Consider the following 18,321-nt stretch of genomic DNA (forward strand, 5'->3'; position numbering starts at 1 on the left):
TTCATTAACATACGCTTATTTCGAAAGATATGATGAGTTAGAAAGGTGCAAGTACTGTATTTGTACGAACCTAGGAACTATTATACAAACTATGCTATGACTAAACTAATAGTTTAAGTTCTTTGAGTTATTTTTGAGTTATAATGAGTTAATAGCCCGAGCTAACGTGGTTTTACGCACAGTTAGAAGTGTGTCCAAATTAATTGTGTACCTTCAGCAATCTAGTATTAGTCGGATTTCATATTCTTGAAAAGAATGTCGTCTTTGAATGGAACCGCACCTCCATCAGAATTACCTCCTTGCGCTGCAGGATTCACCTGGGTAATTCTAATGAGCACCTGCCTGCCGGATTTGGCACGCACGAGAGGCCGATGCGTTGTAAGAAGAGTTTGTGATAAAAATAAAAATGCGCCATTAAGAACTGAATTTCCTTAGTATGGATATTACTTTAACGAAAAACTAAAAAAATGCATGCGCCGCAGATATGACAAGGAGCAGAAGCCAGGTGTTATAAGGCAGTGGATGACGTCTACGACCAAAAAACCGACAACTGCAAGGGGACCTTGTTTTCAACGCGAACCTGCATACACTGGCAAATGGTTTGGCTATGGTTCAGGATATGGAAGAAATGAAACGCGTCGTTAGAAAATGTGTTTATTGGATGCAGATAATTATGATGAATAAAATATTTTAATACCAAATATTTTAAAAACACTCAATTCGAATAAATAAATATTTCAAAATAATAGTCTTAGCATTTCAATGAATTGGTTTTGTTTCGCTTCTCGGTTATTGTATTATTTTAAAGCGTATAATGCACGAAGCTGAAACTTTTCTGCAACTGACAAAACTGAAAAGCAACCAACTGAAAACCCTTTTCTTGAATTTTTCATTGCAGGTACGTTCGCTGATTTGACGACAATGAGGAAAAAGGACACTTGCCAAAACAAATGTCACGTGAGCCACACAAACTTTTCCTTGCCCCCTTTGCTCTGTAAATCTGGCTCTAGTTTTGTTTTTCCTTGCCACTTGCTTCTGGTTGGTTCATCATGGCAGCACATAGAAATATTTGGCTACCCGACAGCATAATTTTTTTTTTTTTGTTCGCTTTTCTTTATTTCCTCGTGACTTTTTTTCGAGCTCTACGATTTTCCTCTCAACCCGATCCGTGATTTGGCAGCCTGAAATCACGTAAGCAAAGGGGGAAAGGGGCGAGTAGTTCCGTCATGTGTCTGCGTCTACTTTGCTCTGATTACAAAACCCAACAACGGATTCACTGAGAAAAACAATCAGTTTAAAATTAATTTATTTCATATGTTGTTCATATGTTCATATGTAGTATTTATTTAAAATGTTATCAGGCTGAGTACATTATTTCTAGACACATCACACAATAAGAAATATTATATATAAATTTTTGAATATACAGTTTTTAAACTACTTAGCTTACATTTTAAATACGTGCAACATCAAAAACCAATTTTGTTTTGAAAAAATAACACATTAGATAAAACGTCTTGTTATTGGTAGCAACATGATTAGTACCAAAATAAAATATATGTATTTTTAGTATTTTGTAAATAAATCTGTTAGCTGTAAGTACTTTTCATCAACCTGAAAAATATTTTCCCTGTGCGGCAGCAAAAACAATTTGGCAGCCGCCTCGCGCGCTTTGTGAACGCCCAAGCGACCCTCAGTTCCTTTGGATGTGGATGTGGATGAGGATGTGCATGTGAGATGCAGTTCGGTTCAGCCAGTTTTTGTCCTTCTGCAGCTCCGTTCCCCCTCGTTGGCCAACTTTGTTTTAAGTGAAAATTGAAACTGAGCTCAGCAACTGTCCGATGGCTTTTTATTTGGTGATTGCTTAGCTGCTGCTGCTGCTGCTGCTCCACCTCGTCCCTTTCAAAAATCGTGTAACTGAAAACTCAAAGCAAACGAAAAATCTACGTGACACCAATGGAATGCCGGGGAAAGCCCCTTTGAAGACGAGCTAAGGACAACACACATGCAGGACAAATAACTACTAAGGGTTTCTACTTCGATGGTCTTTCTCAAGGCTCGTTTGTGTCAGCTTCAATTTTAAGAATCACTTGAAACATAATTTATCTTTTGGTTTTAAAAACTGAATAATTGGGTTTAAAAGATGCGTGTATTGAACAGTATTTTCACAAGGCGTTATGTACATGTAAAATGTATAAAAATTCACAGGACTTGGTGAACACTTAAACCTGGAACACATAATCGGCATGATTATAGATATATAGTATATATAGTATATCCATAAGGATTCGAAAACTTAAGATTAATTTGTTTTCTTCTTTTGCGTCCTCTGCCTGGATGCAGTACTAAATTTCTGGTTTTCATTGGCTTTTTTCGATCTGCGAGTTTTGGGACAAGTAGGCTCGTGAAAATCGGTTCGGCTGAGATTGGCTTTCTTAACCCTTCCGTAGTTGGAATTGTAGTACATCACCTGCGCTTTTGTCTTCTGATTGCACGTTTCCGGTGGCAATCTGCAAATCTTGCGGATAACATCCCTCTTCAAGGGTCGAGGAAGGTTGTATCCTTTGGCCGCGGCCGCCGCAACCATCGTTTTTTGCTTTAAATCCGGATTTTTTTGATTTACCAGCGACTTGGAAGGATCCACATTTTGGGGCCGCGTAAGCATTTCTATCAGCATCTGTGCAAAAATATATACATTATTATGCAGATTATTAAATGCTCATTACATCTTAAGCTTACATGTTTTTTGTTTTTACGGCGAGCCATGATTTTATCTTCTTAGGTAAACTGAGGATTTATCAAGCAAATTTTATTCACTGCAAATTTTTATCATAAATAAAGGGAATAATATAACATTACGTCAAAACTATTTGATTTTCTTGGCTAAGCTATATTTTAGTTATCAAGTTTATTTGTTGTATTTTTTTCTTGTATTTAGAGCCTTTTCAAGTTAACTGACTTCAGTAGAAACTTGAGATATTCTATGTTCGAGCATTCTCTTGACTTCTTGCAAACATTTGACCAAATCAATGAAGAAAAAATTAAAAAAAAAAAGGATACTAAGCTTTAAACGCTTTTCAACACTTTCCGGGTCGAGATCCTTGGAAACTCAGGTGGCACTCAGGCCCAAACCCTGCGCCCCGTTTATTGACTTTCAAGCTCAGTTTACTTTCCCGACGCTGTTTGACTTTGAGCTTGGCCAGAACCGGCGAACCTGGGTAACTGGGAACCTGGTGCCCCCGGATCTGCCCAACAGAAGGCTGCAGGCCAACTGCTTGAACCGGAGTTCTGGGGAAAATGTTTTATGCTGTGCACGGTGAAAATTCACATAATTGCAGTTGGAATTCAACAAACAACAGCGGAGCGTAAATAGAAAGCGCAAAGTCAACAGAAAAGCGATAGCAAAAAATACTGCAGAATGGTGAATCTTGGAAGGCAAGAAGAAAAAAAACAACGAGGGATAGAATCAGCAACGTCACCGCAACAGCAGCAGCGGCAAATACAAACAAACAAACTAACCTTTGACCCCCTGCAACTCAACTCAACTCAACATCCCGTTGTTGTTGTCCACTTCAGGTGCGCCAAGTAATTGCAACTGAAACTGAAACTTGGCTAAGTTGCCAAGGAAACGAATTGCAGCAAAAATTGGAGCTGAAGGCGACGGCGAGCCGTACTATACATCCTGTGTGCTCTGCAGGATGCAGGATTCAGTATCCAGGACATTCAGCCAACACATGCACACAAAAGCATTTCGATGCAGGTCATTGCGGCTAAATTAAAAGAAATCAACGCAGGTCGATCTAGCAGGGGAATGGTGGAGGGGGGTTAGTTTACCAATGGAGGTGGTTACATGGGGGCTTACGGATTGCATTTTCCAGGAACAGTTGACAATATAAGCGGAGATAAAGATCAGAAGAAGCTGCAACTTGAACTGCTGCCGCCTGTCGTTGATTTTAATTAAAATCTTTAAGCTGCTGTTGATTATTAATTATAGTGACACTGTGCCCCAAGGACAGCAAACTGTCGCAGATAATGCAGCGGGCAGCGGGAATTATAAATAGTTAGAAAGAATAGGGTTTCAGCAGCTTAAAGTTCTAGTATCTTTAGGCGAGAATCATGTTGGAGCATTTAAAAAATGATTATTCCCTCCACAGAAAGTCAGATAAGTAAACTTGTAATAAAATCTAGAACTCATAAATTAAAGTGAAATAGAGTGCTTTAAAACTTTGCACAAGCAAATCGTTTTTTTTTTTAGCATCACAGAGCTGTGCACGCGCATTATTAAAGTGAACTCACCTTGAAATAAAAGTAGCTAAAATGATTTATGTAAATTCAGCGGTACACAAAAAAAAACACTCCTGAGCAAACAAATTTAAGCAATTTGTCAAAAGAAAACAAAACACAAAAGCCCAAACAACATCAGCAAGCCAAATCCAAACATAAATAAAGCACAAAGTGTCAGCCTGTCCGTCCTCCTAGCAAACAAACAAACAAACAATCGTCCCACACCTGCCACGCCCCCGCACTTGTGGGTGGCAGCTATCGGGGGCGGTGGGATGCTTTTAAGCTGCCAAATCCGACAATTAAATTATTGCATGACAAAACATGCACCGCAAAATATTCAAAGCGCGCCAAAAACAGGATGTAAACAACAATAACAGCAGTGCAAGGATGGAAAAACAGGAAAAACCTCGGAAACACACACACACACAGTGGCAGGCGGGGGGAAAACATCAACAGCAACTAGCCAAAACATAAACACAAACAAAAAAAAAAAGAAGGAATTGACGGAAAACTGAAAAAAAAACCAGATTCATCTTCCGCAACAAGAACAACAAAGGGTAGCGAAAAAAAAAACGTTTGGCATGGAAATATCGAAAAGGAAGGCATAAAAAAAAGTAAAAAATAAAGAGAGACATATTCCGGTGTTTCCCCCATTCGGATATAGCTCTTGGCAATAATTTGAAATTCGATTACCATAACCAAGTACTCGGAAAACACAAACAGAGATCGCCGGGTAGTGCGCACACACACACACACACACACAGATACACCCACGTGCAGTTTTTCCAAAAAGAAAATGGAAAAGTACGAAAAACTAGGGGGCTAGGGGAAAAGCGACATTCTCGCTGCCGCAGGCGAAAAACTGCAAATGGCGAAAACGTTCGCTAAAAGGTCGCCACATCAGACTGGCAACAGGGAGAATCGGAAAAACGGGCAAAGAAACTAGAAGGAAAACAAAAAGGCCACACACACACGGTCAAAACTGTGGCCAAAAAGCCAAAACGTGAATATATCAAAATTTTCGGGGAAAACAAGGCTCGACCGCAGGCAAACAAAAAAAATCCTCTAAATATGGCGAAATAGTGTGACTGAAGCCGAAAAAAAAATAGACTTCAATACTAATAAATAAATATTAAAGTTTTAAAAAGAAATATTTCATTTATCTTAAATATGATGCCGTTTATAAGTTTTGCAGCATTTAACGTTAACTTAACTTAAATTTCCTCATTAATAAGATATCGATTTTTCTGATTTAGCCTAGTGAAACAAACTCAGCTTATATATATATGGCCACCCCCCACCACTTTTCCAACCCTTTGAACGATTTCAATTACAGCCAATTAAGCGAAAAAGCGGCAGTGGCAGACAAAGAACCTCAGTTACAAATTGCAACAAAAAGCCAAAAGATGCTAACAACGGCAGACACACAAAGCTAAGACCACCCCCCACCCAAAAGTCCGCCCACTTTGGCACCCCCACCCCCATGCCGACACTCACACACATGCAAGCGTTTTGCACCTGGCGAAGGGAAAACTTTTTATCCACTTTTCCACTCGCGTCTTCCGATACCGCCACCCAAATCCCCCCCTTTAATGCGGCGAAAATGTTAAAACAAACAAACAAATAAATTAGTGTTCAATCAGCGTAATTTCTTCGACTATGCCCCAGACTGACTGCCACGCCCCCCAAAAGCACCCGCCGCCCACTTTTCGGTGGAAACTCAACCAAGCATGTTTGCCTTTTGTCTTAGGGCTTGATATGCGATTGTAACTTCGGTTTCAATTGCAATGCAAGTAGCAGTGGTAGTTTGGGCGCAAAATGGGGGGATGTGCAAACTTTTCACCCGGCAGTTAGTTGTAAGTAATTAAGCGAAGAAGAAGAAAACACTGGGGCAGGGGGCGTGGCAGCAGGGGCGGCAGAATCGAAGGGCCCCAAACAAACGAAATTTTCGGTAATTTGCTTAATTTGAATTCAAATGCAGGCAGCGATAGGAGCCAAGTTGAAAATGAAGAAAATTTAACGAACAAAACGAAGTCAAGGTGCGAATCAAAATGAAAATAACAACAGTACATTGAATGGTAAAGAGTGGGAATGCTACATTATGCAAATGTACATTGAACTAGATGAAGTTGAAATTAGTATAGTATAGTAATAAATAATCAGATCCCAAAAATTTTTAAGATTTTAAGCTTTGTTAGTGTTGCTAAACCCATGAAAAGTGGTTTAGAACTCACTCCATTAAGAAAAGCACTAAAATAGTTTCAGTAAAAACCATTATATTGTTTTATCTTATTTATATTGTATAATACAAAGAATGGATTGATCTATGGTATTATGATCTACATACCACTTTTGATAAAAAACAACGCCTTCCAGAACTCAATAAGCCTTGTAGAACACTCGGCATTTCCGCTGCAACCCCCGATAAAGTGGGAACACTTTTTCCGAGACAATCTGGCGCTCAGTCTCAGTGGAATATCTTCTCACATGAGTTCACTCAAACCTAAACTCAAACTCGAACGTTCGGTGTCTCACTCAAGAGCAGCCCCATGCTTGGAAACTCGGCACTTTTGAGTGGTAAGAGTTGAATGGGGAACTTGACAATGGGGGGGAATTCCGATTCCGAGTGACTCAACTTGTGCGGCACCCACGCACATAGATTTATATTTGCCCGATCCGACTCTTGGGGAGTTTCTTAAGAGAAGCCCCAAGGAGCTGACTCAGGTTCAGGTTGCACTGGTATCGTATTGGAGAAATAAGACGACTACGTCATTGCGATGATCTGATCTGGAATTTGAAACTGGTTTGGCTTTTTGGTTTTTGGACACGGATCGACGTGACTTTTGCTTTATTTATGCCAATTTATATGCATTAGCCGGTCTCTTGCGATCGCGTGCGCAGAAATACTCGACTTGTTCTTGCCGTTATTTCTAATTAGATTAGGGTGGGCCTTATATATTTGCTGCCATCTCATTCTGCAGCCCGACTGCGGCGGACCAATCCCTTCAGCCCGATTTTCTCGCTTGGTGTCTTTTGTTTGGCCGCGATCTTTTCATTCGGCGACCTCCTTTTTCCGCGCCTTCTTATTTACTTTTTGTTTTCTTTTGCTACTGGTTACACACCCCGGTCGCAAAAGCCTTGAAACACGTTCTCGAATGGGGATCGGAACAAGGAACAGGCGCAAAAGGTGTAGCACAAACGAGAAGTAAACCCGTTTCGGCGCCGGTTCCCCAATCTGATTTACCTACACTACTTCACGCACGGAGCGGCGCACTCAGAGAAAAGTTGTACTAATAGCATCCACACTGCCAAAAATGGGGGTACAGCACTGAGGATTATGATTCCCAAAATATAGTAACCATGAAAATGAAAGGTTGCTTTGCAAAAGTTTCTTCTGATTACATTATAAAGTTATTCAAGTTTCCGTTTTTAATTTCTTAAAAGCACTTGAGCGTTTCTCCAAAGACACTAGAATTATTCTAGTGTCTTTGGTTTCTCCCTGTGCATCGATCTCGAAAACTTTGCCTTTGTGTACTTTAGCACTCCAGGCCCGCCCCGACCGCTCGCAGCTTCCAGTCCCCGACTCCCAAAACTCCGGCTTGGTCAGCAGAGCAGCTGAGTCGGCGACGTCTGCGCAACTTTTGATTTTGCCCGGAACCGGTTTTGCTCCACTAGTACGAGTATCTTTCGGCCAGCGCTTGTATCCGAATCGCTTTTCGTATTTGTATCTGTATCTGTATCTGAGACCGAATCCCCAATCCGTAGCAGACGCTAGCTGCCCACATTTGAAAGGCCGCTGCAGCGGAGAGAAGCAGCGCCGATAAATGTGTTGTTAATGATGTTTTCAAGATGCTGCGGTGGGCGTTTTTGGGTACCGAGAAAGAGATGTCATTTGCCGATAACATCTTCTATAAATACGTAGATTTACGATGATGGAATCGCAAGTGCTGTCTATAATTTTTATTAATTGCTTGGTCATTAGCGTTGTGAGGTAAAAGTTATTACAGTTATTAAGAGGCTAGGATTAATATGAGTGGACTTATTTTCAGCATAATTGTCCTTCTACTCTTAGCACCCTTGATTCGTTTTTAAAATAACCGATAATCTTGCTAATATCCTTATAATTATCGATATACAGCCTTCACAAATTACATGTTTCGACAGTGATTTGGCACATTCCAATCATAATAGACGCAAATAGGATTTAACTCCATTATTAGTAAACATAACTTATTATTTGCTTTATCCACGCTTACCACTCCTTCAGTTCGCGATTTCAACTCATGTAATTCATTATGCATAATTTGCAGACCAAAAACCTTTCACTTGCCCCCGAGCTCCATTAGCGATCTTTGTTTCTCTTTCGGGTCACTGACAAAAACTCCAATTTGAAATCGTTTAAAAATAGTGAACTCACACAAACACCGATGGACTTCTAATAATAAGCCAAATGCTGCTGGGGGCGGGGTATATCCACCCATAGTGGAGCTAAAATCATTGCGGGGGCGTTCCTCGATCTGGATCTGGATCTGGTCGGGTCGGGTCGCTCTCTTTCTCTATCCCCTTTCATATGGATATGGCTTTCACATGCCAGTTCTCGTTGGACTTCGTTTTTTTTTTTCGTTCTTGAAATCGCTTACATTCACTTTTTATTACAATTAACCTACACAGAGTGGTGCATGGTGTGCGTTAGAGGTATTCCCCCTTCCCCGCCTTCAACCACATATTTTAATTACCATGTGGGGGGTGTTAGGATCATATCTTTTGCTCAGTGCTCGCTGCCAAAAAATCCAAAGAACGAAACAAATTTATGACATAGAAATGTCAAGAGTTGTGGCTGTGTGTGTGTGTGCGTTACATATTTCTATTTCTGGCCCGCTGGGCTGCATTCGGATATATAGCTATACCGTTATGGATGGGATGCATTTACGTAAATGATTTAGAACATATCGAACACATTTTGAAGGTGACTTTGACAGAGCGAGCAAAGTTCCAATTCACTAAGTTCACTTATTTCTGTCCTCAGGCCCAAATGGAAACTGCAAGCAAACATTAATTATCATTGCGGTGTGTGAGCAATTAGAGCAATGGTATTTTTCAAAAATGTACCTGACCATTGCATGAATAAGTTAAACAAATGGTTTTTATTAAATATAATTTAATAAGTGTATTCTTTAGAAAGCAAGTTAAAAAAAATTTTTATTGAAAACCTTCATTTCGACATTTTACACATTTTCAAGATTTACAGTAAATCATTTTTAATAAGATCTTACCGAAAATAATGAAAGGTGACAAAAATAACAGATAATTGTTTTGTATATGTTATGTGTATGTATGCGCTTATTTATAAACAAAATTGTAAAAAGTTTTCGAAATTAATATGTCTTTAATGTAAAACATTTAATTATTTTTATCACCTCAAAAAAACGATTTATCGATGGCTTAAGAGTGCCACAAAAAATTCATTATCTAGTTTCTACCGTTAATTTAGTCACCGATTTGCAAATATTAGTTGCCAGGCTATTTTATAGTCCGCAACCTACGCCAAAAGCTTAAGTCTGTCTACTTTTGGCCAGTTAACCTTTTAGTTGATTGTCAACTCGACTCGCCTTCATTGAACTCGGCAACCCCTTAAAAATCCCCCTTCGGTAACCAACAAAACCAAAAACACTCGAACTCTCTTCATTGGATAAATGCACTCTTTAAGAGCACACAAGAGAGCTCGTCGAACTGTGGTGCAAGAAAACACTTTTTCTATCTGAATGGAGGGTTGCCTAGTTCGATTGCAAAAGTTGACACCTATAACATTTTAGCTGACGAAATGAGTTAGTCAAGCGTTTATATACTAATATACCAAACTATATATAAATTGGAATATCTTTTACACTTCTTAAATGCTACAACGTTTTGAAGTTACTGAAATGCCACAGTAACTGGTTGTTTGCCCCACAGTGCAAGCGTAAGCGAAAGAGAATGAAAGGAAGAGAGAGGAAGAGAGCGAGAGAGTTTCGAGTCGAATTGGAATGGAATGACCAGAAAAATATTGCTGCTTTCAGTTTCGAAAAATTTTTCGATGGAAGCGGTTCTGTCAGCGGAAAAGTGAATTATAGCAGAGCCTGCCTGAAAAACTCAAGAAAACCACATCAAAGAAATAGCAGCTCTCAGCTAAATAATAACAAACACAATACTTTCTGCTCAGTCACCGCAAACTGAAATAATCACTTTTCTGCAAAACGGCGTCATCAAAAAAGTTTTTGCTACTACAACTCTAGAAACGCGGAAAAATTTGTCAAAAATACAACTAAAAGAAAAACAACAACGCGAGTGCACGTGTATGTGAGAGGTGCTCAGTAAGAGTGTTTGCGTGTGTTCGTTTCTGTGTGTGACAGATAATAAAAGGAGAAGAAAAGAAGTTGTCGAAAGTCGTTCGTGAAAATTCAAGAAATATAGTGCAAGCGCTGCAGGGAAATTGTCCGGAAAAATCGCAAAATCCATTGTTTTTAGCCGGCATCTTAATGACGTCACGTCGTGCCGCAAAAAACCAACGATAACAACAGCTTCTGCAACAACGCGCGTGTTTAGTTTACACACACACCACGCCGCGTCGAGAAAAAAGGTTAAAAATACATTTTCAATTCACCATCGGCGTAAAAGTAAAACAATAAACAAATACAAGAAAATAAAACAGCAGCCGCTTTTTCACCCAACAACAACAATTTCAACAACTTCAACTTTGCCAGCAGCAACAACAACAAGTCAGCTGGACAACCGAAGGTGTTTATGCTTAAAAACAAAAAAAAAGAGATCGTTGTGTTTTTTTTCCTCTTGTTTTCTCTCTTTTTTCGCCTCCGTCTTAAGTTTATGTTTTTTTTTATCCATCGGTTTGTCTCTTCCCTTTCTTGCCACATTTCGTGGTCTTGTTTGTTATTGTTGTCGAATTTTCGGTGATGCCAAGTGAAGAGTCGGAAATTCTGTTTCATGACAGGGAAAACTTAATATTGTAGGGAAAGTTGTTGCCAAGACTCGAGAAACAGAATAATGGCAGAAAATTAACAAAAGAAAATGTTAAGAAAACTAATGTTTTTCAAGGTTAATAAGGTTTATGTAGTTTTAAAGTGTAGTATGAATCCAATAATACTTCAGTATTTAAATGCAATAAGTCCCATTGGTAGTGTTTTGTAATTACAGTGTTGCAAAAGTAGTACCGTATTACCAAAATGCAAGTCACTTATTTAGAGTCTATTTAGTGCTGAATAATGTGCAGAAACATTGATAAATATTCGATATTACAGAGAAGCATATATCGAAAGCTAATTTACAAATAACTTTTATATACATAAAAAATCTATTTCACAAATTTGTTCAGGACAAAGAATATAAAAAAGTATAGGCGTAAAGTTTGGAACAATATACACAAATATACATTTATTATTGAAAACAAACTACATTACACGGCCACAAAATATAAATTCTGCATTAATAAGTGTATTATAATCATTAAAAAAAATTGCTTAATCTGTTAAAATAATGCACATCTCGTTCACTTGGCTTGGTAAAGCTTAATGACCGAAAATCAAATTGAAATTGAGCCTAATGAACTGTGAAATAATAATTAAAATTCAACAAATTGCAAACCAAATTTGTCAGAGTGAAAATGGGAATGGTTATTCCACATTATTGGGCATTAAATACGTTAAATATATCCACATTATTTGCGAAAGCGCCCTAACAGCTTAACATGAATATATATCATCTGTGGAGTTAATTAACTTAAAAGCACGGTAAAAACTACAAATATTCGCGTTGTAATGTAATGCAAATTTAGCCATTTTTATTCTAAAGCCGGACAAGGCCTAGACTATTAAACAAACAAAAAAAAACCACATCTAAGTCGAGCGATTTTTACAGTGCGTTTCAACACTGTTAGCCAGCTGTAAAGAAACACACGTGACAATAAAACAAAACGCCTGCGAACAGGCAATTACGGAATTAATGGCTAAATGAAATTGTTTTGAAAGCTTAAGATACTTAATGGGTTTAGACACCCGAACAGAAAACAGACATGATTCTTAAATTTAATGTGATTATTTTGTTAAACGAAACTGATTCAATTACCGGATTTGTTCTGACACTGCAAATCGATTTCATTTCAGGGTCTTAGAGACGAATTCATGGGAAATACGATCCCGAAACGCACTGTACTCGCACATGCAAATACATAGATTTTATTTTAACGAAAAGTCACGTTTTTTATGTGGTTCTCCACCCGAAAACCCACACCCCGTGCTCTTGCCAAGTCGTAACCATTAAATTTATGTTTATTTCGGTCCTAGCTTCGGTTTCAGTTGCAAAAAGATTGTTATTATAATTTTTCCGATTTGTTTCGTTTTCCTCCAGTTGAGATATGCAAATTGAATTAGCTCTGCCCGCTGGCAACTGGAAAACAAAAAAGCAAAAGTTTGACACATTTCGTTTTTATTTTTACTCTTCATTTTTGCCCATCATCATCGACAAAAGTGTCAAAAATGTGTTGCTGCAGAAATATGAGTCAAAGAAATCGTTTGGAAAATGCCAAAAATGAATTGTTATTTCTGTCCATTTGTTCAATACACTCTGACAAGTCATTCACTTTTTCTCCTCCGAACGTACTCAAAAAATCAAACTCGAACCATAACTACAAAACGCCACGAATGCCACAAGACGGTTTTATGTTTTGTTGGTGAAGGGGATTGGGATGAAAACTTGAGGACTTTTGGCATGACTAATCGATTCGATTTTTCGCCAAAAACTCATGCCGCAGTACAAAAAGTCGAGGCAAGAAAAAACGTCGTTGTGAGAAATATGTGTTTGACTTGTAGTAAGAGGGTTTTGCGCTTTAAGCTCTTCTCAATAGGTCGTAAATATCGATAGGAACACCCCCTTTCGTTTGTCGAAAGTGTGGAAATAGCGTTGTATATAGCCGTGTTTGTTTGCTCGGCTCGCGATTTCAGTTTCGATGCGAGATGACAGCACTCGAAAAGGTGTCAGAGTTCAGACGAAAGGTATGAAAAGGTGTAGCCTTAAAGCGCTAGAATGCTCAAAACAATGCAATTTGCTTATGGGCAAATACTTGTTAATTAATGCTTTTAAGTATATATATTCCCATTCGAATCTTTACCAAATTGCTAAATACGGTGTTCTGGAAAAAAGTTCAATACATTCAAAATTGGCAAACTATTGATCGAGTTTTCCTTTAATGCTGGAATTTTTATATCTGAAATATCGATTCCTTGGGATTCTGTTTTATATCTCATCTTGTATTTTTGCATTTACATAAACATTTCGTTTCCGTTGCGAAGATTTTCAGATCTTAGTTTCCATTTGGTCGTTTCCTCTCGTTCAAGTTTTTCATCTCTTTTGATATTTTGAAACATGTGCTCGTGGTCTTTCTTTTTTCTAAAAATATCAAATACTTTTTTTCGGTGCTAGAAATTTTGTATTTGGCTTTTTCAATAAGCGCACAGCAGCTGCGACGTCGACTGAGGCAGCGAACAAGTCGAAAAGAAAGAAGAAACAAAAAACAAATAGATATTTGTGGCTTTTGTATCTGGTTGGGAGAATCGTAGGATTAGGGTGACTCAGACTAGCTGGAGTTCCGAATTTCATAGGTAAATTACCTAAAAATAGTGGAGAGATCTCCAATCGCTAATACATTTTACTTTTCGCATTGGCTAAGGCACTTTCGGTGATTACTAAGCTTTCATTTCTAAAGTATACCATGAGTTTACCATAAACATCAGTCGTATACGATTATGTATTATATAATAGTGTACTAAATTTAAACTTTTCCAATATAAAATTCAAAACATACTGCCATAACTTGTTTCACACCCAATTGGCCGTTTAATGCAGCTTCCTCAATTATATCTATACCGTTGGCACACCCTAACATAATTCTCTTAGCACATGCCAAAACACAACAACCAACCGAAGAGTCGAAAAAGAAATTTTGAACGTGTTTCGTCGGTTGCTGGTGTTGTTGTACCTCCGAGTATCTGAGTATCCGAGTATCTGAGGCATCTCCCATAACAGGCGACAGCTGCCGCACATTTTGGATGTATCTTTCGGATGTATCTGCAGCTGTGCATCCACAGGCCCCCCAAAAGATATTCCACCTCCCCGCCGCTACTTTTTTTTTGTTTTTGCCAGCGTTTTTGGAACGACGCTCCACTGCAGTCCCAAAATAAGTTTGTTTTTGTGACCGAGAGACAAAGTTTTTAGACGCTTTTGCATAATGCCAATGCTGAATTATAACGTCGGCATCTTTAACCCTTCACTGGCCCTTGGGGCAACGCACAATTGAGATCAATTGAAGGCAGAATTGATTGTTTAACCTTTCCCATGGGGGACAGAGTCTGCGAGTTTCGAGGCGTGTCTGCAATGTGATTATGTGCACACAAATTAGTTCAAAGATTAACTCGATTCTCATTTCGGAAATTTTGAGAAATTTTTAATTTTATAAATATTATTCTCTCACTTTGTTTCGGCTATTTCGGGGTTCACCATCGGCACGTTGGGAATATATAAACATAAATACGTTTCGCCAGCGAAATTAATTAGGCACAGAAATCTATGAAAATTAGTTGAGCATTTGTTGCTCGGACTTTTCTTCTTCTTCTTGTTCATCGCCATATTTTACACATTTGCTTGTATTCGTATCTGTATCTGTATCTGTGTTTGTGGCGGCGCTCTCGTATTTTTAAGATAAGCTAAATGTTATGAATATGCCAAAAAATAGTATATGAGCGCGATAGAGCGCCACAAGTCCGTCGCTCTCATTTATGAATTTTGTTTTTGATTTCCCCCATTCGCTTTTATTTTTCGGCCTCTCCTTTCGATTCGGTTTTGTGTGTATTAAGCTATATATGTTTTAGCTTTCCGACCTCTGACGTAATTACTGATGATCGCGTTTTGCGCCTAAGAAATTGATTTGCTTGTGTGAACGAAAATTTGAATTTGAATTCCGCTGAGAGAAAAACGTGACAATAAGCTTTGAATTCGATTTTGCATAAGACGAGATCAGGTGGATTTCAGTGAATGCTGAGAGATCTTGGGACTAGGGCAAGGTTTTCCAAAATAAAAAACGAAAGTTTTTCTTACTTGCATGTGTTATAATTAAAAGTGAAATTTTCATCTTTATTTCCTTTCGTATAAATATTATTATATGTTATTGCTTTCGCTTTAGTTTGATTTCGTTTTAATTTAATCAAGATCTGGGATATTTCCCTAAGACATCTGATAGCTCCCTATCGAATCCATTTGCGTATGCTTTCGGCACGCTTTGTTTTCTTCAGCTTTCCCATTAGTCACATACGTTGGACCATATATAGATCGATCTGCAGATTGTTTTCAGCACCTAATCGAGAGCTCTGCCAAATTATACAGCCAGACCGAATAAGGGCAACCGCCTGAAAAGTATTTGTGAATGCATTTCTTTTAACTGAGCACCAACTTTCGAAAAGTATCTCACAAAAAGCGCTAATAGCTGTCAATGAATTCAGTCAGCGATGTATCTTCAAAAGCCCAGGAAACGTATGGGAGCAAAGAAATAATAATCTTGCGAAACCCACTCACCCTGTACTGCCAAATTAATTAGCCAAGTCAAATGGATGACAATGAGAATTAATTAGGCAAGTCAAAACTCCATTTTTGGAGCAGCGATTTACTCGAAGAATAAAAATAGAGCCGTATTGTGTCTTTTCTTCGACCCACCTGAATTGAATGACATAAGCCAAAGCAAACCGATCATTTAGCCACTTGCCATTTATGGCTGACATTTCAGTCGTACCATCTTTTGATGGCTTTTGTAGATGGGAAAGTTTCCTGTTCCTGCTGTTCGTTAAACACCATTAGTTGGCATTTGCGTGTAGAATAATTGTAAGTTATTACTTCATTCGGTTGTTGTCTTAATGAGTTGGATATTTGCGTTTGCTATCTTTTGCGAATAAGGCGTATGCATATTATAGTTTCAGTGTATATGGTTCACCCTGTTTTTATCTAATCTTGTTTATTGATAGCAGCCGTCGAACCTGGTTTCCTCGCAGTTTTTTCCCCCAGTTTTTCACCCATTTCTTTCACTTTTTTTTATGAGCGCATCGTTAACTATATATGTCATACCTTTGGGGTGCACTGTTTTTTACTGCTTAAGAGGCGCGTTGTATAATGTTGCAGAGCGGTTACTGACCGATGTTTTGCTACGGCTTCACTTGCGTAAATGTTTCTTTAAATGCATTAACTTGTCGCCCGCGGGCGAGAGCTACAAACTTGGCGTTTTTGCTGTTGTTTTCGGCCCTCTGAGGTATTGGCAGCGATTGTGTATGGCTTTAGTCATAACTTCGTAAGTCGGCGGGCGCTCGAGTTGATATACATATCTACATTTGTTCGTATACAATATGAGTCGCATATCTAAAAAGAAAAAAAATCAATACGAGTATACACAAATACGAAATACAAAATGCGCTTTCACAGCCAACTGCTAACTGCAGCGTTCTATTTGTCGCCTTATCAGCGAAACGCTCTCGATTTGGTCTGCATGTATGAAGCTCCACGTTATATATGAGTGTGGCATGTGTGTTGGGGAATGGATAGTGGGATAAGTTATTAAGAACGGTTAATTGATTGCGCTGGCACGAACAGATACTATATGTTATCTAATGGCCAAAACTGCAAGTTAAACTATAGAAACAGCCTAACTGTTAGAGAACTTTATAACTTATTGCCTTTGAACAGCTGTTTCGGTACTAAGAGCACATTTTAAGACAGATTTCAGTGTGACAATCTAATCGTCGTAATTATCAAATAACTTGTACTAATCGGAGTTTTCGTTATTTAGGGCAATAAATAGCTATTAACCAGCTAATAATAAATTAAATTTAAACATAAATTAGTAACGAGCATCGAAATGAATGTCCTTTTTTAATTCTCACGCATGAGTTGCTAGTTTTCCATTTACAGAATATTTTGAAATCGCCTGTTACCATTGAAAATTAAACAAAAAAAATTGAACTCATAAACAATGTAGTCCACCATTCCAGATGCAATTAGGATTGCCCAAAAATTCGGATGCCAGCACAGCTGCCTGCCTTTGTGTTGACTCAGCTTGCATAAACATAAAGTCGATCTTGTGCACATACGAGTGTATGAAATGCGAATGTGAACAAATATTTAGTGGAGTTGCGTTAACAGCTTTGGAAATTAACAGTTTTTCAATCGTCACTCTTCTTTCCCTGGCTGCTGGTCTCTTCGATTCTCAGATGCTTTCTGCCTGTTTTTTCGGCAACTTTAACCTTCAAAACACACTTTTTGATACGAGACCGAAAAACCAGAAAGAAAAAAGGAAAACAAAACCTACGGACAAAACTTGTTGAACTTGTTTGTCTTCGGGGTCTGGGTCTACATCAATTTGCATCGTTTTTTGTCCGTCCGTTTTATTCGTCGCTTTTTTGTACTCTTAATGATATTTTAATAACCGAAAATCGCCGAGATGCGAGTGTCCTTAGATCTGAAAGCAGTATCTGAAGGTTATTTGTAGGTCGGCGGATGCACCAATCGGCGTATTATTCAAATCTATATACATATGAATATCCGCACAAATGGCAGAACCTTCGATTATTCTTGGCCCAATTTCACATCTAAACACTATTGGGAAGTTTATTTTCGTGCAGCAATTTCCACACCCGCTTCTGGCCATAAATTTTCGTACTGCGTCAATGACACGGCTGCTAATTTCTGGCGATGTTTCGATTTCAGTACTTGTATCTGTATCTGTATCTGTATCTGTTGGCTATAATGTCTTCTATATATTCCACATAGCCCGATGCCCAGCCACGTCCGCTTGTGTGGGCGTCCCGTCTGTTTCACTTGCGTGTTTCTATTTTTTTTCCCTGCTCGGTTTTCTGTGGATAGAGATTTTTTTGTTTTAGTCGAAAAAGTTTTCAAGAATTATTTTAATACATGCCATAAACATTAGCCCACACACACACACACGCACGCGCGCAA

General features: G+C 38.5%; 3 protein-coding genes across 22 annotated transcripts in view; 2 read left to right on the forward strand and 1 right to left on the reverse strand.

The window, feature by feature from the left end:
- Window positions 1-18,321, forward strand: part of LOC117138355 (muscleblind-like protein 2) — a 161,656-nt gene that overhangs the window by 33,711 nt on the left and 109,624 nt on the right. For 18 of the 19 annotated variants that reach the window (XR_004459195.1, XR_004459196.1, XM_033300416.1 and 15 more), the window contains exon 1: window positions 10,352-11,058. The exons of the other annotated variant lie outside the window; for it this stretch is intronic. The gene's annotated coding sequence lies outside the window, so the exon portion shown is untranslated. Of the gene's footprint in view, window positions 1-10,351; window positions 11,059-18,321 lie in introns of those variants that run through there. 19 annotated transcript variants of the gene reach the window in all.
- LOC117138360 lies at window positions 249-720 on the forward strand. Its single transcript, XM_033300427.1, has 2 exons — window positions 249-378; window positions 436-720. The coding sequence occupies exons 1-2, from the start codon at window positions 256-258 to the stop codon at window positions 643-645; spliced, it is 333 nt and encodes a 110-aa protein (XP_033156318.1). The 5' UTR covers window positions 249-255; the 3' UTR covers window positions 646-720.
- LOC117138358 lies at window positions 1,533-7,482 on the reverse strand. 2 transcript variants are annotated; one of them, XM_033300425.1, is made up of 3 exons: window positions 6,632-7,482; window positions 2,740-2,787; window positions 1,533-2,677 (listed from the first exon to the last, which is right to left on the reverse strand). In XM_033300425.1, the coding sequence occupies exons 2-3, from the start codon at window positions 2,764-2,766 to the stop codon at window positions 2,303-2,305; spliced, it is 402 nt and encodes a 133-aa protein (XP_033156316.1). In that variant the 5' UTR covers window positions 2,767-2,787; window positions 6,632-7,482; the 3' UTR covers window positions 1,533-2,302. The 2 variants fall into 2 exon arrangements, with proteins under 2 accessions (XP_033156316.1, XP_033156315.1); XM_033300424.1 differs by lacking the exon at window positions 6,632-7,482 and having other exon boundaries at window positions 1,535-2,677; window positions 2,740-2,884.

Source organism: Drosophila mauritiana, chromosome 2R (assembly GCF_004382145.1).
Source record: "Drosophila mauritiana strain mau12 chromosome 2R, ASM438214v1, whole genome shotgun sequence".
Lineage (NCBI taxonomy): Eukaryota > Metazoa > Arthropoda > Insecta > Diptera > Drosophilidae > Drosophila > Drosophila mauritiana.